The 21,308-nt window shown below is 53.1% G+C and overlaps 2 protein-coding genes across 4 annotated transcripts; both read right to left on the reverse strand.

The window, feature by feature from the left end:
* Positions 1-94: 94 nt before the first annotated feature.
* On the reverse strand, positions 95-4,753 carry B3GNT4 (UDP-GlcNAc:betaGal beta-1,3-N-acetylglucosaminyltransferase 4). Of its 2 annotated transcripts, none has more exons than XM_053206658.1 (2): positions 4,572-4,753; positions 95-1,417 (listed from the first exon to the last, which is right to left on the reverse strand). In XM_053206658.1, the coding sequence occupies exon 2, from the start codon at positions 1,407-1,409 to the stop codon at positions 348-350; it is 1,062 nt and encodes a 353-aa protein (XP_053062633.1). In that variant the 5' UTR covers positions 1,410-1,417; positions 4,572-4,753; the 3' UTR covers positions 95-347. The 2 variants fall into 2 exon arrangements, with proteins under 2 accessions (XP_053062633.1, XP_014919274.2); XM_015063788.3 differs by lacking the exon at positions 4,572-4,753 and adding an exon at positions 3,562-4,487.
* On the reverse strand, positions 4,752-21,098 carry LRRC43 (leucine rich repeat containing 43). 2 transcript variants are annotated; one of them, XM_027044068.2, is made up of 12 exons: positions 20,954-21,098; positions 19,415-19,675; positions 18,316-18,426; positions 15,964-16,103; positions 13,562-13,800; positions 12,761-12,948; positions 11,945-12,183; positions 9,921-10,008; positions 9,635-9,790; positions 9,341-9,526; positions 8,982-9,015; positions 4,752-5,019 (listed from the first exon to the last, which is right to left on the reverse strand). In XM_027044068.2, the coding sequence occupies exons 1-12, from the start codon at positions 21,044-21,046 to the stop codon at positions 4,892-4,894; spliced, it is 1,863 nt and encodes a 620-aa protein (XP_026899869.2). In that variant the 5' UTR covers positions 21,047-21,098; the 3' UTR covers positions 4,752-4,891. The 2 variants fall into 2 exon arrangements, with proteins under 2 accessions (XP_026899869.2, XP_026899868.2); XM_027044067.2 differs by having other exon boundaries at positions 4,753-5,019; positions 9,921-10,062.
* Positions 21,099-21,308: the final 210 nt, after the last annotated feature.

Raw genomic sequence — 21,308 nt, forward strand, 5'->3', positions numbered from 1 at the left:
TTGTTTTTTGCACTTCAAAAAATGTCTGTATTCTGGGGCCCTGTGCAGCCTCCTTTGCCTCCCAGCCTGGCAGAGCCCCTACGGGGTCCGGGAGCCACCGCACCCCCACCCTGCCACGAGAATTCTGGCAGCCTCTGCTATGCCGAACTTTGCTCCCATTCAACACATGCTGGTACAGGTTAGCCAGGGGTCAGTGTTTTTAATCAGTTCTCAAGGTCTGGGTGGGGGTTACAAAAATGAAGAAATGAAGTCAGCATTTCCCATAGACCCTCAGGTCAAGATTCAAGGTTCTCACGTGTCATCATGATAGGAAAATCAACACTGGGTCCACTCACTCAGCCCACCCCTCAGAGTTGGGGCAAAGGGGCTGCTGCACACCTGAGCCCCTCATCCATCACCAGCGCCCACATGGTCCACATCTCCAGGGGGCTGAGGCGGTGCACGAGCAGGAGCCCCCTGTACAGGCAGGGGTCTAGGGGGTCCAGGGGCCGCCGTATTCCAAATGTCTTGAAGCCAGCGTGGTGCACGGGACTCACCCCCAGCTTCCTCAAGCACATGCCCACGAAGACGTCGTCGATGGGGAAGAGTTCAGCCTCCTCCACGGCTGCTTGGAGGCGCCGCACGGTGGCTCGGGACATGACGTAGCCCCCACCCCCAGCGTAGGGTGGGTAGTGGCGGGCCGTGTACATGGAGGGGGGGATGAAATATTTGACCTTGGTGTTCCTGTTGGGCAGGGCCTGGCGGATAACATCTCCCACCAGGAGGTCCCGGGCTGGGTCCCGGCCCTCCAGGAACTCCAGCACATTGGGGACGTGGACAAAAACATCGTCATCTCCCTTTAGCATGAAGTGGGCCTGGGGGCAGGCAACTGCTACCCAGCGCTGCAGGTGCAGCTCCTTGAGCGTCAGGTTGAAGAAGTCCTCGGCAAAGTCCCACTGCAGGATGTCGTCGAACTCCCGGCTCTCGTAGGCCAGCACCTGGGCTGGGGGCGCAGGCCCCGCCACCCCCAGAAGGAACACCAGTTTCAGCTGCCGACCCCTCGCCCAGCCCCCCACCCGGCCCCAGGTGCTGCGGATCGCCGCTCGCCGCTCCACGTGGCCGGGCTGCGACTTGATGGCCAGGAGCAGAAAGGTGTCATCCGAGCAGCTGGAAGGCTCCAGCAAGACGGAAAAGTTGCGGCAGTGGCGATAGGTCAAGAAGAGGCGGTGGCGGCTGGGCAGAGACAGGGAGATGTTAGCCACTGTGCGGTTGGGGAGACACTGGCTGCGGCGGGGCCCCGGGGGAGCCCAGAAGGGCTGGCGGGCCGTGGGGCCCCCCACTGGCTTGGCCTCCTTCTTCAGGAAGAGCAGGCAGCTGAGCAGCAGCACAGCCAGGCTGTACAGGACCAGCCAACCCAGCCTGCGAAACATGGCAGGTCCTGCAAAGAGAGAGCCGTGTGAGCCGCCGGCCACGTCCCCGGCCGGCCACCCAGCAGCCGAGTCCCTGCCGGCCTCCCTTCCATTAGCTCTTCTCAGTGTGTCCTGTGCCTCCTTCCAGAGTCCCTCTCCCAGGGGACAGGTAGGCACACCTGCTGTGCCAGCCTTTGCCTTCTGTCATCAGAAGGCTCTCGGGTCAACTTTTTCCCAAAAGGACTTGTGCTTTTTTTTTTTTTTTTTTTGAGAGCAAGACAGAGCAGGGGAGGGGCAGAAGGAGAGAGAATCTTAAGCAGACATCATGCTCAGCTCAGAGCCCGACATGGGGCTCCACCCTGGGATCATGACCTGAGCCAAAATCAGGAGCTGGGCGCTGAGCCCGCTGAGCCCACCGAGCCACCCGGGCGCCCCCGACTTGCAGCCACCTTAAAACTGAGGCACCATGGGATGGCCTGGCTGGCTGGGCTGAGTCCGAAGAGCGTGCGACTTTTTTTTTTTTTTTTAACGTTTATTCATTTTTTTGAGACAGAGACAGAGCATGAGTGGGGGAGGGGCAGAGAGAGAGGGAAACAGAATCCCAAGCAGCTCCAGGCTCGGAGCGGTCAGCACAGAGTCCTATGCGGGGCTCGAACCTACGGACCACGAGATCATAACCTGGCCGAAGTCGGACACTCAACCGACTGATCCACCCAGACACCCCACAGCATGCGACTCGAGTTTGAGCCCCGAGTTAGGGGTCAAGATTACTTAAAAAATAATAAAATTTAAAAAACTGAGAAACCATGAGCACTTGCATCATGTCCCAGGAAACTCAAGTATCTTATAAAAATGGCACGGAGCTAGTTTAGTTTCCAGTGAAATACATTCTAAGCATTTAGGGCCCTTGAATCTAAAGTCAAACCATTTCCCCTGAAATAGTGTGCACCGTGATCTGCTGGCGGCAGGCCCTGTGCAGGATGTCGCAGAGATGACCTCCGAGGTGCTGCCCCAGGGCCTTTGCTCCTCCAGAGAAAGGGAGCCACAGGGACCCCAGAATACACCCTTCAGGTCTGTCTGAAGCTTCTTTCCCCAGTTTCTTGGAAGTTTCTTCTGTCCCCCAGGTTTTTGGGGAGAGTTACTTAAAATGGGGTTTTAAGAAAAAACCACTTGCACAGCAGAGCATGAAAGGAGAGCTGGAGCTCTGCCTCCCCCGTGGGCCCCCCTCCCACCCCTTTAAGCTCTGCTCTTCTCCCAGCGAGTATCCCAGCGATCCAAAGAGAAGGCCCAGAAACGGGAACTAGCAGAGTAACGTGACCAAGATCAAGTCAAGAGTAGCACAGCCAGGCCTGGGGCCCCTCGTCTTCACTTCCACTGCCACGCGATCCTGGTCCTACAGGCCTACACCTCTATCCAGTCTGCCGGCATTGGCCTCATCCCCGTGGTCCTGCCGCCGCGGCTGCCACAAACGCATCTCTTCTAGCCGCTAGGGATGCAGAGGCCGGCAAGACAGGCAGGGCCACAGAGAAGAGACAGACCAAAAACCAAAACCAATACCAACTTGAGACGGTGCCGAGAAGAAATTAAACCAGCGTAACGGAACACAGTGACTGGGGAAGATTATTTCAAACTGCAGTAGCTGAGAAAGCTCTCCTTGATAAAGGACGTTTGACTTCAAGGGTACTTGTTTTGAGAGAGCGCATGCACACAGGCGGATGGGGGAGGGGCGGAAAGGGGGAGAGAGACTCTCAGGCAGGCTCCCCGCTGCCATCGCAGACAGGACCTGACTCCCGGCTAGATCTCACCAGGGTGGGATCAGGACCTGAACTGAAACCAAAAGTCAGGCGCTTAACAGACCGAGCCCCCCAGGCACCAAGACAAAGGACATCTGAACAAGAACTGAATGCAGCGAACCACAGATCTCTGGTGGGAGAGTGTGCCAGGCAGAGTTAAACAGAGCTCCGGGAGTAGGAGCAGGGAGACTTCTCTGAGGACGGGAGTGTCCTGTGGCTGGAGTATTAAAAGCAAGGAGCAAAGTGGAAGAAGGTGAAGCCAGAGCACGGGAAGGCATACATAAAAGGGCCATCGTGAGGCAAGGGGGGAAGCTTGGGTTTATTGTTATCCTCGGTAGAGATCCACTGGAGGATTTAGCAGAGGTGGTGACAGAATTTACCTCGTGTGAAAGATTCCTCCTGCTGCGGCTTAGATGATGGGTTTTGTAAGGAGACAGGAAACCGGCTAGGAAACTGTTGCACCGCCAGGTGAGCTACGCGGCCTTCAGGCGGGGAAAATGACTCTCAGGTGTGGGCGATGAGCCCGGGGACGCGCCGGCCCCGTCGGCTGAGAACTCAGGGCGCAGGGCCAGCGGTCTGGTTCCGGAGGCCGGTGCGCCGCAGCCCCGCTCGCCTCGGCCCACAGCGCTCCCACTGCGCGCGCACACACCCGGGCTCCCCCGCACGCCGGCCCACGGGCAACTCCCCCCCGTGGCCTGGAGCACGGTCCCCCTCTCGGGCCACTCCTCTGCTCCCCACCCTACACGCTACTGTGAATCCTGATTCAGTACCTGCGAATGTAGGTCTCCTTCCAAACTGAGAGCCCCCAAGAGCCTGGTTCTTAACCCGGCGTGGGCTTCAGCGAGGGCACAACCCCCACCCCCGCAAGTGTAGTGCTGAGTGTTAAGGGTCTGCAGTTGTTTCTGGGGTGACAGCCGCCTGGGGTCCTTGGAGCTCGGCGACCCAACACGCTACGACGAGGGAAAGCGCCAGCGACCAGTTCATTCTTTCCACGCCGCGGTCTCTAACAGGCTGTTGTGGGGGCCGTCGGCCGGCGGGGTCGCCAGAGCAAGGAGCGGGGGGGCCCCGCGGCGGACGCCCCTCCCGGGCCTGAGGACCCGCGGCGGCGCTGCCCGCGGAGGCTGGCCCGCTCCACAGCGCCCGGTTCCGGCCGTCCGAGCCCCGGCGGGCCAACAGCAGCCGAGGGGCTCCGGGGCAGCAGGAGGCCGCCTGGCCCCGACGGTCCACAGCGGAGACGACCCCGCGCGCCAGACCCGGCGTCCTCGCGGACGCGCCGGGGTGCAGAGGCACGGGCAGCCCCGTCCCTCTCCCGCACAGTGAGACACCCCTGAGCCCGCAGCGCGGCCCCAGGCACCCACGGTCCCGCACAACCCGCCCCCTGCGGACCTACCTGAGCCGGGACGCCGGGCCAGGCACGGGCGTGGAGCTCGAGCGGCCGAGAGCGGACGCGAGCTCTAGCCTCGCACCTCCCGCTCCGCTCCGCTCGGCCGGTGGGCGCGGCCTGCTTGGGCAGCGCTAGAGGCGGGGCTTCGGGGCCGCCGCGGGGCCCCGCCCCCTCCGGGCCCCGCGCCCCCTCCGGGCTCCGCGCTCCCGCCGCACACCTGCGGACGCGGAGGCCGCCCCGCCGCCCCGGCCCACCCCCCGCTCCCGGGCGCGGCGGCCACACGGACGCGGAGCTGCGGTGGTCAGAACAGCCTTTAATCCCGCGCCCTACAGGGCGAACTCCCGGAGCGCCTCCTCGGCCGTGCGGCACTGGTTCAGCTGGATCTGCACCTCCACCGTCAAGGGCTGGGGCTGGTAGTCGCCGTTGTACACTGCAGCCGCAGGTTTGGTCTTTTCTGAGGAAATAAAAACGCGGGTCTGTGAGTCCCGAGGGGCGTGCGGGCTGCTTCTCGGCCGTCCTGGACGGGCTCGTTCCGCATCCCGGAAACGCAGAGCTGCCCTCCGAGTCAGGGGGAGCGCAGCTTCGTTGTCGGCGTAGTAAGGAACACACTTCAGTCACCCCTCATCAGATCGTTTAACCAGGCTCAGCTGTTGGAGCTGCGAGATGAACTAGCCACGTGCCTGGGAACACCGGTTTCTCTTGAAAGAACACCGACAAACCATGGTTATTCGGACGCGGATATTTGGTAGATGTTTGCTAAAAAGCAAACGAAGGAAGCCTGGCATTGCGGGGAAAACAACAGAAAGCATTTTGATACATTTATGACATTTGAGCTTTCGAGTAGAAATTAGAATTTTGGAACATCGCATCTGCCACCGTGAACTTAACAGTTTCCCAACACTCCAAGACTTTTCTAATCATATGGGTGCTGATGAAGAATATGGTTTTTGGATAATGTATAATGAAACGTGTCAACGGTTGGAAGATCTGCATAACTCTGTGAACCAGTATTTCACAAATAACCAATGTCTGACGTCACAGATTGTGCAGGGGCAAGATAGCCCTTCAAAATGCAATGTGAAAAAAAAAAAGCAATGTAGACTAATGGATTTTAAGGTAACTATGCAAAAACGATAGATTCAGTATTCACACTGTAACAGGCTTTAAAAAACTAGTTGTCAAATTTTGACATAATATCTAAGATATCAGTTATTTGAAAGCCTATGAAAATAGCCCCTTCTTTTCCAGTTTCATGCCCATGTGAGACTGGATTTTCTTCATACACTACAATCACAGCAATACATCACAAGAGATTAGGGGCTGCAGGAGCAACTATTCAAATGCAACGATCCTCAATTAAGCCAGACAATAAAGAAATTTGCAAAAGAGTAAAAGAAAATTAAGACCATCTTGACCCCGTAGCTTCATTACAAATCATGCCCATTGTCCATATTTGTATGGGCCCTGAAGTCCGGCAGTGTACATCCTTTGTTCTTTTTTTAAAAAAAAACTTTTTTTTTTTATTTTTGAGAGACAGCACAAGCGGGCAAGAGCAGAGTGAGGGAGACACAGAATCCAAAGCAGGCTCCTGGCTCCCAGCTGTCAGCATAGAGCCCTATGCAGGGCTGGAACCTACAGACTGTGAGATCATGACCTGAGCCCGGAGTCTAACGCTAACCAACTGAGCCACCCAGGTGTCCCTCTTTGTTCTTTTTCAAAGCTGTTTTGGCTATTCTACATACTTTGAATTTCCATATTAATTTTAGAATCAGCTTGCTGATTTCTACCAAAAAAAAAAAAAATCCCCCCAGAATTATGATTGCTATCAGGTTGAATCATAGATCAATCTGAGGAAAACCAACATCTTAACAATCCTGAATCTCCCTATCCATGTACATATTTATCCATTTAAGTCTTTGATTTCTCTCAGCAACATTTTGTAGTTTTCAGTGTGTAGAACTTCCACATCCTTAGATTTATCCCTATTTCATATTTTTCAATGGCATTGTAAATGGTATTTTTAAATTTCAGTATCTAATTGTTTATTGCTAGTATATGGAAATACAATTAATTTTTGAATACTGATCCTGTATCATGCAACCCTGTTAAACTCAATAGTTTTAGAAGCTTTTCTAATTATAGGTATGCAGTGCTATAGATTTCTCTATAAATATTGTTTTAGTTATATTCTATTAATTTTGATATTTTATCTTTTCATTTTCATTCTGTTGAAAATATTTTCTAATTTCCTTTTTGATTTCTTCTTTGACTGATAGATTATTTAGAAGTGCGTTATTTAGGGGCGCCTGGATGGCTCAGTTGGTTGAGCGTCCGACTTCTGTGCTGACAGCTCGGAGCTTGGAGACTACTTCAAATTCTGTGTCTGTCTTTCCCCCTCTCTCTTTCTCTGCCCCTCCCCCACTCACACTCTGTCTCTCAAAAAAATAAACATTTAAAAAAGATTTTTAAAAAGTGTGTAATTTAGTTTCAAACAATTGAGAGATCTTACATACTTCTTTTACTGATTTCTAATTTAATTCCCCTGTAGTCATAGAGGATAGGATACTTTGTATGTCTTGAATTGTTTTAAACTTATTGAGATTTTATTAATAGCCCAGATTATGGAATATCTCAGTTCTGTGTGCACTTAAAGAAGAAGGTGTATTCTCACGTTGTTCGGTGGGGTACTCTACAGATGTCAGTTACGTCAAGTTGATTGGCAGTGTGATTCAGGTCTCCTACATCCTTAATGATTCTCTATTTGTTCTATCAATTACTTAGGGAGGTGTACTGAAATCTCTGAATATAATTTTGGATTTGTCTATTGCTCCTTGTAGGTCTATCAGTTTTTGTTTCATATATTTTCAAGCTGAATTATTAGCTGCATACTTAGGATTGTTACATCCTCCTGACTCCTTTATTACAAAATAACCCTCTTTACCCCTGGTAATAGTCTTTCTCTGAAGTCCATTATGTCTGATATTAATATTTGCTCCTGTTTTTTTATTAGTGTTAGCAAGAATATCTTTCTCCATCCTTTTAATATTTTTGTATCTTTATATTTAAAGTGGGTTTCGGGTAGGTAGCATATGGTTGCATCTTTTTTATCCAATTTGATCATCTCTGCCTTTTAATTGGGTGTTTAGACCATTTACATTTAATGCAATTATTGATATGATTACATTTAAGTCTACCATCTTATTTGTTTTCTATTAACTCACATGTCCTCTGTTTCTTTTTGTTTTATTCTTTAAGAATAACTATCTTTATGATCCCTCTTTTTACTCCTTTGTTGGCTTCAAGTGATATTATACCACTTCACATAGAAATAGGAACCTTACAATGATACACTTCCATTTCTTTCCTTACTCCCACTTCTAGCCTTTTTGCTATTATTGTACATTCTATTGGTTATATATATATATACATATATATATATACATTTTTCATTAAACAATTAACTATAATTTAAACATACTTAAATAAGAAAGGAATCTATATTTACTTACAATTACCATTTTCAATGCTCTCGATTTCTTTGTACAGATCCAGATCCATCTAGTATTTTCTTCTCCTTAAAGAACTACTTTTAACTTTTCTTGTAGTACATGTATGCTGGTGATGCATTCTTTCAGCATTTGTCTAGAAAAGTGTTCACTTTGCCTTTGTTTTTGGAAGATAGTTTTGTTGGGTAAAAAATATTAAGTTGATGTTTTTCTTTGAGACCTCCTCCACTGTCTTCTATTTGACATTTTCCTGATGACAAATCTGATGTCATCTTTATCTTTGTTCTTCTGTACATAATGTGTCTTTATCACCAACTTTTAGCAGTTTTATTATTATCTAGCTTGGTTTTGTTTTCTTCATGCTTCTTGTGTTTAGAGTTCACTTAACTTTTTGGATTGGTATATTGATATTTTCCATCTAATTTGGAGGAAGTGTTTCAGCAGTTATTTCTTTAGATAGTCTTTCTGCCCTCCTCACTCTCCTTTGGGGACTCCAACTACATGGACATCAGTTCCTTTGAATTTATCTGAAAATTCACTGATGCTCTATTCATTTTTTCCAACCATTTTTCTGAGTTTCACTGTGGATAGTTTCTACTCTTCCAGTTTACTAATCTTTTTTTTTTCTGAATTGTCTAATATTGTCTAATATGCCACTAATCCCACTGAATGTATTTTTAATGTAACATGGTAGTGTTCATCTCTAAAAGTTTAGTTTATCTTTCATATTGCTACATACCACCACCAATCTTTCCTTTAGCTTCTTAGATATATGGAATATAATTATAACTTCTTTAATGTCCTTGTCTACTAATTCTAACATATGTTATTTCTGAGTCAATTATGAACAATAAATCCTCATTATTTAAATAAACACTCCCTGCTCTCAGTTACCACCGTTAATTCTTACCTTTTTTAGCTCTCTTGTTCTTGTTCTTTGAATCCTGAGAGGAAGAACCACAAGAGATGCTTACTGGACTTGGTGGGCACCGGGGAAGGGGTGCTGTCCTATAGGAAGGCAGGGCAGCTCTAACCTGGCTCCCCACACCTGAGAAGGCTGCCCAAGGAGCCAGTAACCCAGAGGGCTGGGAGCTGGGCACCGCCACATGGCCTAGGGAGAGGCCTTCCTCCTCTCCAGGCGTCCCAGGGCCCTGCCAGCACGGGGGCTTCCGGAGGAGGTTGGGAGGCTCAGAGATGCCCCCCCGCCATAACCCTTCCCTGCCCAGCACTGGTTTGATGGGGAGGGGTGTGACAGAGGCCCTACTGTACCCTGAGGGACGTCAGCCTGTCCGTTTCCAAAGTGCGGATCACCCCAAAGTTGCACACTTCGGACACAAGTGGCTCCCCTGCCAGCAGGGGCTCCAGGACCACCAAGCCACTGCCCAGCACCCGCAGGATGGGCGGGTCCTGGCGGAGCTCCTTAGGAAGCTCTTTCTTCTTGGATCCCTTCTGTTCCTGTGGAGAGAGGTCAGGAGAGTGGACGGGGCCCAGCAGGGACAGTGCCCAGAGTGCCCACGGCCGCCACCACCACCACCTCGGGGCACCTGGCAGCCTGGCCAGTACCTTTGCCACCTCTTTCTCCCTTTTCCCTGCCGTGTCCTTCCCGTCTTTTCCCTTCTTGTCTTTCTCCTTCTTCCCCTTCTTGTCCGTCTCCCCTTTTCCTTTCTTGGCAGGCAACGGGACGTCAACAGGAGGCAGCACCGCAGGCCAAGAGAGAATCTAGGGGACGGCGAGGCGGCCACGAGTGAACACAGGCCAGCCTGGGGCTGGCTGGGACCTTGCCGACAAGGGAGCGGGGCTCCACGACAGAAGACCGGGAGACAGGAAAAGGGGGATCCTGGCCACCCACCTTCTCCTCCACGATGGTCACGGTGGTTCCCGCCAGCAGGAAAGCCTTGAGTGGCACCAGGTCCTTGAGTGTGTGCTGCATCTCGTAGCTGCAGGGGATGACATCAGTCCAGGGCTTGCGGACAGTGCTGAAGAGAACGGTCCTTGGGGAGGGGGATGAAGACAGGGGTCCCATCACCCGAGAGGCTGTGGCCTGGGACCAGGACCAGGCCTTTGAGAAGACGTGCACACACGTGCACAGCGGGAGATGAGGCCAGACACAAAGGATTACTGCCCGATGCATTTAGATCAAGGTCAAAGAGAGGCAAACTAGTTATTGGTGTTAGTTGAGTTGACCGTGACCCTTGGGGAGGAGGCAGGGGCCTAAGGAGTCTTCCGAGGTCCTGGTATGTTGTTACTTGTCAAGGGCAGTGGTTACCTCAGTGTCCTCATCATTTGGCTGTAAAGTGGATATTTCTCTATGTGTGTGTTACACCTCAATCGTTTATTTTTTTTTAATGGTAGAACAGATCTGTATGTCCACAGCCACATGGAAAATCAGCAAATTTCAAATTGATATACAGAAGTCTATTTTTTTAAAACAAAAAAGATATGAGTATATATGTTTATATATATGACTGTATAAGAAAAAAATAGGGAACTACGTGCACAAAACTATTAAGAATAACTCATTCTGGGGGCACCTGGGTGGCTCAGTGGGTTGAGTGTCCAACTTTTGATTTTGGCTCAGGTCATGATCCCAGGGTCATGGGATCGAGCCCCACATTGGGCTCCATGTTGAGTGTGGAGCCCGCTTAAGAGTCTCTTTCTCTCTCTGTCTCCCTCTGTCCCTCTCCTGCTCTCTCTCTCTCTCAAATAATAATAAAGAGTAATTCACTCCGGGGCCTGGCTGGCTCAGTCAGTAAGGCCTGTGACTCTTGATCTTGGGTTCCTGAGTTCAAGCCCCATGATGGGCATAGAACCTACTTAAAAAAAGAAGAAGAAAAAAAAGAGTAATCCATTCTATAGGATAGGTTAGATAGATGCAGAAGAAGAAACTTACTTTCTCATGTACATATTTTTCTAATTTACATATTTTTAAAGCAGAATTATTTGCAGCTCTTTTTTGTTTATGTTTTCAAAAACTCAACACCACCAAGAACCACAAAGTCGTCGGCTGTGGTTGACTGAGGAGCCTGGCACGGGGGGGTGGCTGGTTGTCCCCCACCTTCTCTCTGGCAGCAGGTATGGCTGCTTGCCTGGTTCTGTCACCTGAGGGAACACAGCACAAGTGGATGGGCCACTGCAGCTTTTCCATATTCTCCACAAACCTTATCATTTACCCTCAGTTGAATTTTGTAAAAAATAAACCCAGGGGCGTCTGGGTGGCTCATTCGGTTAAGCGTCTCACTCTTGATCTCAGCTCAGGTCTTAGTTCAAGCCCATGTTGGCATAATAATAATAGTAATTATTATTATTATTAAATAAACCCAAACCAGGCTCAATGTTTTGAAATTAGTTACAAAAATCAGCTAATAGAGCTTCAATACCTAATGAGAAGTGACCCTAAAAATTCTTCATCAAAAGGTTCTTCATCAGATAAGACAACACCTGTGGGGGCTGTGAGGCCAGAGGGGCCTTAGAAGGGTAAGGAAGAGCCTGCTGCTCAGGCTGCAAGATCCACACCAGGGGTCGGATGCCAGGATACGTTCCACGTACCAAGAAGTTAAACTGAAAAGACTCTCAACTCTGAGGGCTAAAACGGAAAGTGCTGTCCTCTCGGGTGACTAAGAAATGCCCGCGTGCGCGACACCTGGCGGCGGGACACCTGGCGGCGGAAAGGCGCTGCAGCCCTGCCGGGCGGAGGGAAGGAAGCGCGGGGGGGGGGGGTAGGGCTCGGAGTGCCGGACACCGACGCGGCCGCACCTGCACTGCCGGGAGCGCAGCCTCGGCCCGTCCCGCGCGGCCGGGGGCGGGGGGCAGGGGGGGGGTGCCCTGCTCTTGGACGAGGAAGGGGCTCCCGCAGGGCAGGGTCTCCGTCCTTACCCTGGGGAGGGGCAGAGCCGGGGGTCTCTTCGCGGCCGCAGCTTGGCCAGCTCTTCCGCGGAGTCGGCCACCCCGGGCAAGGGCGCCGACCCGCCCGACACGAGCGAATCCTCGCGCTCTCCCGACTGGGCGGACAGCTCGGACTCCGCAGAGTCCTCGTGCTCTTCGAAGACCTCTTCGGGAACGTCCTCCGGAATGTCCTCGGCCAGCTGTTCGGCGCTGGACGAGGGCATGACGATCTGCGGGAGAGACCACACACCCGCCCGGCCGCGGTGTTCAGGGGTCTCAGGGCGCGCAGCGCGCGTGCGCGTGAACAGGTGTCCGCGCCACGGTGAACTTGTGGAGCCAGCGAACACAGACTGGGGCAGGAAGGGTTTTCTTAATGCCCCTTCTCAGAGAACTGCCTTAGGGGTAAGAACAGTAACAATTTCTGCAGAAGCTGGGGTGTCCTCCGTTGCTCCTGGCCGAATGACACCCTGAGGTCTGCTTCCGAAGGGAAGGGTGATGGAGTAGGGGAGAAACATGCCGCGGGGAGCAACCAACCTGGTTGTAAATGCTGTTTCCTTGTGAGGCCGTTGGCTCATATTCAAGGGCGAAAGGAGGAGGTGAAAGAAAGGGGCTGAACGAGCCTCTTCCCTTCTCGGAGGAGGGTGTGAATCAGAAAGCTCCCTGTGAAGGGGTTTCCTGGGCCCCAAGAAGCTGAGAAGCTGTTCTCCTGCGCAGGACACCCTGCGGACCCCAGTGCAGCCCAGCCCTCCCTCCCCCACCCCCACCCCCAGTTCCGGGGGGGCGGGCAAGAGCCCCCGGATCACACACCTCCGCCAGGACACCACCATATTCACTTCCTTCTCCTTCTTCCTCTTCTACAAAATCGTAGGTCACATAATAGCTGTAAGTGATAAAAGGGCCTTGGGGCCCTGGTTCCGGGTCTAAGACAGAGGTGTCCTGAACCCCCTTGACATTTCCAATGGTCACCACGAGCTGTGCCTGACGTGCCAAGAGGTCTGCAAGGGAGAATGGGTAGGAGTGAGGGGGACGGCAGGGGAGCCGGATTCTTGCGTTCTCTCCACTCAGTGGGGAGCCTCAGAGTTTGCAGACTTGGGTTCAAATCCCAGTTCTGCCAAGTTCCAACAGCTGTTTGGGGGTAAGTCCCTTTTTGGTAAGACACCCCTCTTAAGCCTTGTTTTCTGGGTCTGTATAATGGGAACGGTAGTAGCTGCTTTACAGGATGGTTACAGATGAGGAGTACATGTTATCTTAGCACGAGCCTGGCTCACAGTAGGCATAGCTATTATCACCATCTTGACCTTGAACAGCCTCTGATGCAGCTTGTGGCATGGGCCACAAGGGGGTGATCTCAAACCGCCACAAAAGTAAAGAAGTTGATTTAAAGAATGTTTCCTGTTTGCCTCCTTACTGCTTCTGTCCCCAAATCCCAATCACAGGCATCAAAAGTCTGGGACAGAACTCTGACCGAGAAGGTGAGCTACGCCTGATTAGGGTGTGGGTCAACTGGGGAGCTGCAGGGACAGACCACTAGTTCGATGGTGGACAGGCAGCAGAGGCTCGAGGTGTCAGATGCCGGCCCCTCCCCACTGGGCACATCAGCTCCCTCACCCCCACTGCGGCCGAGCCCCCGGAACTGATGCTTCTCGCTGGGAGACACGGTGATGTCGTCCAGCACGCAGAGCTGGGACAGGCTGTCGATGGTGAAGCCTCGGTAGTAGGGCAGCAGGGCCAGCGGGTTCCCCTGCAGCACCAGTAGCCTCAGGCGGCGGAGGGTGCTGAGGCTGGCCATCATGCCCTGCAGGTCCGTCAGGTCGTTGAAGCTCAGGTCCAGAGAGACGAGGTTGGGCCTAGAAGGGAAGCAGGACCATCCGGGGGTCCAGAGGCAGGGTGAGCAAAGGGATGGGGACGTGTGCCTGGCCTGCCCTGCTCAACACCCGCCGGCACCCCACGTCCAGAACAGACAGAAGGCCTGTGCTGAGGGCAGGTTAGGAATTTCAGCCCACCCTCGACTCCCAAGTCAGGCGCCCTTGACTCAAGTTAGCCACCCTGTTGGGAAGCGCTTCTTGGTTCTACTGCCCCCCCTCTCTCCACGACACTGCCATCCTCGCTGCGACACAGAGATGGCCCTCGTCACATCCTGCCTCCACTGACTTCCATTTACACCGGTCTTTTCTTCTTGGTCCCTCCCATAGATCCTGACACAGTGTTGTGCCACTAGAAGGTTCTCAACAAAGACGGACAGACTGGCAAGGAAGACAGATGGAAGCCTCATGGGGAGGGGCGGTGAGTTGGGGTAAGAGGGGGAGGTGGATATGGGGATCTGGGATGAGGGTGCCTGAAACTTGAGGGGTTTAGAAGCTGGAGGATGCCTTCCAAAGCCCGGCTGGCTCATGGTCATAGGAAGCCACGTGATTCCTTTCTTGGGGCACAAGAGTGAAGAACATGCCAGTGAGGACAAAGGAGGCACCCTCCATGCCAGTCTGGAGAAGAGGGCCACACAGGGGGCAGGGGTGGTTCCCCAATGCGCACACTAGAAAGCAAACTGGTTTCAGCTCTGAGAGCAGCTGCGAGAGAAGCGCGAGGGGCGCTTCATCAGCACTTTGTTGTCCCCCGGGCCTCCAGCTGACCGAGCTCAGCCATGTCCCCTCCCCTTCTGCTCTCCTTTTGCAGCCTGTCCCACCCGTGATGTTGGCTAGCCAGTCAACGGGAACTACCCAAGAACATTTCATGGGGACCAGCACACGGACCGTATCCCGTGTCAGCCTTCTTCAAGAAGACTGAGAACACATCAGCAAAATCGGTCCACGAAAAGGGGGCCCTCCTTTTAATTTCAAAGCAGTGAAAATCAAAGGTTTCACATACATGTTTTTATGAAAGCCACACTTGGCATTAAGCAGGTTACCTACGTTTAGAATAAGTATGTTTTCCAAATTAAAAAAATCAGAACACCCGGTACCCTGTCCACGGTCTGAAATCAGCCATCACAGAAGTCTAACATGTACGCCTCCCTCCTGGCAGCCGCCGTCAGTGGAAGAAAGAGGTGCAGAAGCGCACGCGGCCAAGACTGTGTAGAGAGAGCTTGGCAAGAGTGGGAGAAAGAGGAGGAAGAAGGAAACTATGGCCAGAGTCGGGCACGTTCCAAGAGCACGTACAGTTGGGCCACCTGAGATCCTTCTCCAGGTTACCTAGAAAAGCAGGGAAGTGATGCTGGCCTATGTCCTCTGCCCCTTCCGGGCTGTGAACCTAAGCCCATGGCTGCCCAGGACGCTGAAACCCTGAGAATCCTCACAGCACACCCCGAAAGCTTCCTCTGACGGCCTTTCACAGGTCGCCTCGGGTCCCCGCATAGGCCTCAGACCCAGGGTTTTGTCTCCCACCGCTCACTCCCCAAGGAAACAAGTCACAGCAGGAGTGGTCTGTAGGGCAGCTGGGGGCGATTTTGCATGGCACGCACTGGGCACTATCTACAAACACTTTGGTGGTTACAACTGGGGCAGGGGTGCTACTGGCATCTAGTGGGTGGAGGCCAGGGGTGCCGCTCAACTTCCTGTGTGCGCAAGACAGCCCCACCATCGACAGGTTCCCATCCAGTGCCGGCAGTGCCCAAGTCAAGAAACCCTGCTCTAAAAGCATCATAGCAAAAGGTTTGCTTTTGCTTCCTGCTATTTGTAATCCTTCCCTGGGCTTCGGTGGAAATGTTTGCTTATTTAGTTAGAGAAATAAATCCTAGGACTGGAGCTGGCAGCCAACCAGCAGTTATTATAGAAAAGAGCAAAGTTAAAAAAGAAAATAAAAGAGCAAAGCTGGGAAGGGAAGGGAAGGGAAGGGAAGGGGGAAGGGGGAAGGGGGAAGGGGGAAGGGGGAAGGGGGAAAGGAATGGAAGACAAGAAAAAAAAAAAAAAGAGAGCAAAGCAGAGTCCATCAAGGCACCAGGGTGCAATCATCCAAACCTAACACTAAACCCTTCTCTCTCTCTCTCTCTCTCTTTCTGTCTGGGACTCTGGAGTTACCAGTGGTTGCAGGTGACATAGAGACTTTCCAGGGGGCCCAGAAGCTTGTTGTGACCCAACCCCAAGTGCTGGAGTCGCGGGGGCGGGGCAGCGCACAGACACTCCATGCTGCAGATCTCGTTGCCATAGAGCTCCAGCACCTGAGAGAGGCAGAAAGAATGGTGCCTGTGAGCCCCAGTCCCTCCATCCTTCCTTCCCTTCTCCCTCCCTCCCACTGTCCCTCCTCCTCCCTCCCTCCTCCCTGAGAAACGGGGAGGACCATGAAGCATTCAAGCCAGGCCACCCGGTGTCCATCTGGACTCACTTTAAAATAGGGGGAAAAAGGGGCATCTGGTGGCTGAGTCCGTTGAGTGTCCGACTTCAGCTCAGGTCATGATCTCACGGTTACTGAGTTCCAGCCCCTCCTGGGGCTCTGTGCTGACAGCTCAGAGCCTGGAGCCTGCTTTGGATTCTGTGTCTCCCTCTCTCTCTGCCCCTCCCCCTCTTGTGCTGTCTCTCTCAAAAATAAACATTACTTTTTTTTAATATGGAATAATATTTCTATAGCAGGTGTTGGAAACTTTCTTTTCCTTTTGTGAAGAAAACTTTAAAATTTGGCATGGGACGGGGGGTAACACAGCATTTTGGCAATTGCTCAACCCACAGCAACATGTCACTGAGAAAGCTAAAGGGCCCCTGGCTGGAGTAAGGGATGGACTTGAGGAGAGCGGAGCATTCTTGCACTTCTGCTCCAAGGTCTCACCTGGGTTCTTCCGAAGCCTGGCACTGAGCCATATTTCTGAGTCCCTTTTGCCACTACATCTACTAATTTCCACATTTAATTCAAGATGGAGAGCATTTGGGGGAACCTGGGTGGCTCAGTCAGCTAAGCATCCAACTCGGTTTCAGCTCAGGTCATGATCTCACAGTTTGTGAGTTCAAGCCCCGCATCGGGCTCTGCACTGACAGCACAGAGCCCACTTGGGATTCTGTTTCCCTCTCTCTCTGCCCCTCCCCTGCTCATTCTCTATCTCAAAGTAAATAAAAATAAAAACTTAGGCCTGGAATAGCATGCATGCATGCATGTATGTATGTATGTATGTATGTATGTATGTATTTATTTATTTATAGAGCATGACCTGTGCATGATCTCGGGAGGGGCAGAGAGAGAGGGAGAGAGAATCTTGAGCAGGCTCCACGCTTAGCGCACAGCCTGATGGGGAGCTTGATCTCATGACTGTGAGATCATGACCTGAGACAAAATCAAGAGTTGGACGTTTAACTGACTGAGCCATTCTGGTGCTCCTAGTTTCTTTTCAAATGATTATTTTTATGGTGGCAAAATATATATAATTTGTCATGTTACCTATTTTTCTTTTTTCTTTATTTTTTTATTTTAGAGACTGTGCACATGAGCAGGGGAGGGGGTCGGGGGAGGGATAGAGAGAGAGGGAGAGAGAGGGAGAGAGAGAGAGGGAGGGAGGGAGGGAGGGAGGGAGAGGGAGAGGGAGAGGGAGAGGGAGAGAGAGGGAGAGGGAGAGGGGGAGAGAGAGAGAGAGAGAGAGAGAGAGAGAGAGAGAGAGAGAATCTTCAGCAGGCTCCAAGTTCAGCATGGAGCCCAACACGGGGCTAGATCCCTCAACCCTGGGATCATGACCTGAGCTGAAATCAAGAGTCAGGAGGCTCAAACGACTGAGCCACCCAGGCGCCCCCATTTTACCTACTTTTAAGCGTACAATTCAGTGGCATTAGGTTCACTCACACTGTAGTGCAGCTGTCACTGCTACCTACTTCTGAAATTTTTCATCACCCCAGACAGACTGTACCCTATTAAGCAACAACTCCACATCGCCCTCACCCCTGCCCCAGTAACCTCTAATCTACTCCCTGTCTCTGTGGAATTGCCTCTTCTAGATATTTCATGCAAGCGGAATCAGCTAACATGTGACCTCTCGTGTCTCTTGTACTCAGCATCACGTGTTCAAGGTTCATCCATGTCCCAGCACGAATCGTTCCTGTTTATGACTGAAGAATATCCCACCACATGGAGGGACCACATTTTGTTTGCCCTTTCTTGGCTGGTGGACATCTGGGTTGTCTCCACCTTTCAGCTGTCGTGAGGAGTGCTACCGTGAACACGGGCCAGCAAGAATCTCAGTCCCTGCCTTCACTTCTCTGGGGCATACACCCAGACACGGAACTGCAGGGTCCTATGGAGATTCTACTTTTTCGGAACCTGGCCTCCCTCTCCAAAGCCTGGGGCTGGTCCTTGGCATCCAGCCACACTGGCCAAACCTTCTGTGGGGAGGGCAGGGGCAGGGCCTCTGGGCAGAGCCAACTCGAAGACCCTAAATGGAGTCTGAGCTCTTTTACCTTGAGAGTTGGGGGCAGGTTGACAGCATCGATCTCCTGGATTTGATTAGCACTCAGTACCAACTCTTCAAGATTTAGAAATTTCAGGAGGTCTTTATCCACCAGGCTCACCTGGAAGGGAAGGAAAGGAAGTTGAGAGCTCTTGCGGGTGAGGCAGCTTTGGAGCAGAAACAGGGTCCACGGGAGGCCACCGACAGGAGGCCACTTGCCTCCTGAGGAAGTCACCTCGAACACCCCAACCCCTTTCCTCTCCCCTACCGACCCTCTTACAGCCTCTCCTGCACATTCCACCAGGATCGCAGGGCTCCGCCTCCGCAGTGACCTCTCAGCCCCCGCCTCACTCCCCGGAGGCGCTGTACAGCTACCAGCCCAGTGTCCCGTGTCCCCAGCTGGACTGTGTGCTCCCAAGGGCAGGGATCCCATGTTCTGTGCTGTCTACCCCTGAGGCCTTAAGGAATCACTAGTTTACACACAGCAGGATCAGACCGGAAGTTCAGAGGCCTATCTGTGAACCTTCAGTTCTCTGTGGCCTCAAAGACATCAGGGCCCTTCCTGGCGACTGTGCCAGTGTGCCCAGGATTGAGGCGTTCCCGGGACACTTTCAGCGCTGATGCCCGAAAGTCCCAGGAAAACTGACAGGAGTTGTTCCCACCCCTCCCACCTGGTACTGTGTAGATCCCCAGTTTCTCTGGGAAAGGGGAAGCCAATGTAGGGAGGCTGAGTTTGCAGATTGGGGCTCTGTTATCGGTAGAGGCAAAGAAGGCTTCTCAGTAACAGAAATTAATACAGTACCATGCCTACCCTCCCCAACCCCGGGCCCCCACAGTTTAAGTAAAACCAACACAGACACTTCAAAGGTCTCTCCGAGGACCCAGGAGCCCCAAGTCAGAAGTCAGCTGTAGAAAACACACCTGGATTCCCCGGGGGTGAAGGAAGAAGACACGGAACAAATGAGCAGCTGGCCCTGGTAGGTGGAGGCGCTGTTGAAGTTAATTAGGTCCGAGCTACCTCCCCATCCTTCCTTCTACTCACCACCTAGGTCTCACCACTAAGCTCTTTAAGGGGCATGGCCTCCTTGACATCAACCTCTGGCACTCACCTGCTTGTCCACCACTCGTAGGGACCTGAAGTAGGAGTAGAAGAAGGTGTCCTTGAGCATCAGGGGATTCTGGATGGCCAGTTCTCTCAGAAAACGGTCCTCTGCACTGGAGCCCTCCAGCAGAGCCCAGGGGGAGTGGGGGCTGCGGACCAGGCCCAACAGGGCCTCCACCGGCTCCTCCCCGGGGCTCACGGCCTCCTCGTCTCTGGGGATCAGCTCCCTCCATGTTCGCCAAGTTCGAGGAAGAAAACGTGACTTATTCTGCAGCGGTGTAGGTGGAGAAGTTCGCTACTCGTGACTCAGCCCTCTCAAGGATTCGAGACTCCCCAAAAACAGTAGATGGTAAGATAGGACCATCAGGGATCAAGAGTTTAGAAGTTTAAGCAGTGAGTAATCAATACTTCCGACTGATCATCAGCCATGGATAGAACTACAAAGAACTGCATTCCTGCCTTTAGGAATTTACTCAAGCTGGGAACCCTGAAGAAGCAGGTGAAAGCAACCTAACAGTTAAGAAGGATTTATGTACTAAAAGCTAGAGGCGGAAAAGGCAATCTGGGGGATGTATTAACCAAGGAATGGCTTTCGAGGAAGAAGTACCATGGCTGAAAAGGTGAATTCAGAATTTAGAGGCCACAGCGGACGGGGAAAGGTTGGGTCCCAGAGCTGACTTTCTCCCAGCCCTTCCCCCAGGAGAACTCGTGGAGACATCGGTGAAACCCAACAGCACCTTGCACAGTAGACACTCAACAGTGTTTGTTGAGGAGACAAACAAATCCATTAGTTCCTTGATTGGTGCCTTGGTTTTCTCCTCTATGAAAATGGGCACACAGACCTCCCCTTAGCCCCTACCAGTGTGGGGGGGCCTCAGCTTCCCAGCAAGCAGGAGGGGAACATTCCAGACCCTCAAGATATTCCAGGGCACATCCTGGGGGCTGCAGGTTCTCAATGGCCTGCTCCTCATCCCCACCAGGAGCACTAGCTAATGGGGGTGGGGTGCGGGTAGACGCACCTGCTCCAGCCCGCAAAAGCCACGACTTGCACCCCAGGGAGAAACTTTAGAAGGGAAGAGTTTCGGCCTCCGAGACAAGGAGCCAGGAGAGGCGGGAGGGAGCCGCTTCTCCCCCAGACCCACCGGCCTCTGGAGGCAGAACCGGGCCCGCTCAGGACCACGCCTTCTGCGCTCTAGGGCACCTGAGGGTTGAGAAGCTCTTGGCCCAGGCAAAAACTTTCCACCTCAAAGGGAGCCTGGTGTTTCTAACGGAGAAGCCCTACCCCCCGGTCAGCCCGCCGGGCTCAGGTCTAGGCGGGGTCCCGCCCTCCTCTGCGGGTCAGGCCCGCGGGGTGGGGGAGGAGCTCTCCCGTCGGCCCCTGCGGCGTCCCAGCCCCCACCCCAGCTCAGGACGCTCCCTAAACGCCCAGAGCCAAACCTCCCCTCAGGCTTCTCCGGATCCGCCAAAGCCTGTGCCGGCGGCCCGGGCCCCTCGGCGCCGCAGACCCCCGCGTCCCTCCTCCGGCCGCCCCCGCCGGCGCCCGCACCCAGCTGCCGGTGCCGCACGGGAACTCGCGAAGACACAACTGCCTCAGGTGCTCCCGGACCGCGGCGCTCACGGTCCCGCCGGGCGTCTCCATGCCCGCGCGGCCGCCTCGCCTGGCCGGTTGCTAGGCAACCGCCGGGACACACGTGCGCGCTCACCGGGGCCGGGCGCGCGATCCTCCCGGCGGGGGCGCGCGGCACGCTGGCGCTCCAGGTGAACCCAAGACCAGCCGGGGTCTGCGGACTTTTCCCGGCCGGCCGGGAAACCGAGACCCTGACTCAGGCGGGGACGACCTGGCTTTTTGATTCTGACCCTTTTGCGCCCGCAGCTGCAAAATGGGACAATAGTACACTTCC

The sequence above is a fragment of the Acinonyx jubatus genome, chromosome D3 (assembly GCF_027475565.1).
Source record: "Acinonyx jubatus isolate Ajub_Pintada_27869175 chromosome D3, VMU_Ajub_asm_v1.0, whole genome shotgun sequence".
NCBI classification, from domain to species: Eukaryota; Metazoa; Chordata; class Mammalia; order Carnivora; family Felidae; genus Acinonyx; species Acinonyx jubatus.

Bases quoted from the DNA above. Each gene is read 5' to 3' on its own strand.
- B3GNT4 (XM_053206658.1), bottom strand. From the start codon at position 1,409: ATGTTTCGCAGGCTGGGTTGGCTGGTCCTGTACAGCCTGGCTGTGCTG.
- LRRC43 (XM_027044067.2), bottom strand. From the start codon at position 21,046: ATGGAGACGCCCGGCGGGACCGTGAGCGCCGCGGTCCGGGAGCACCTG. The intron at 18,427-19,414 runs GTGAGTGCCAGA...CTTCCCTTCCAG, and splicing joins TACGAGTGGTGGACAAGCAG to GTGAGCCTGGTGGATAAAGA. The intron at 16,104-18,315 runs GTAAAAGAGCTC...TGCCTCTCTCAG, and splicing joins ACCTGCCCCCAACTCTCAAG to GTGCTGGAGCTCTATGGCAA.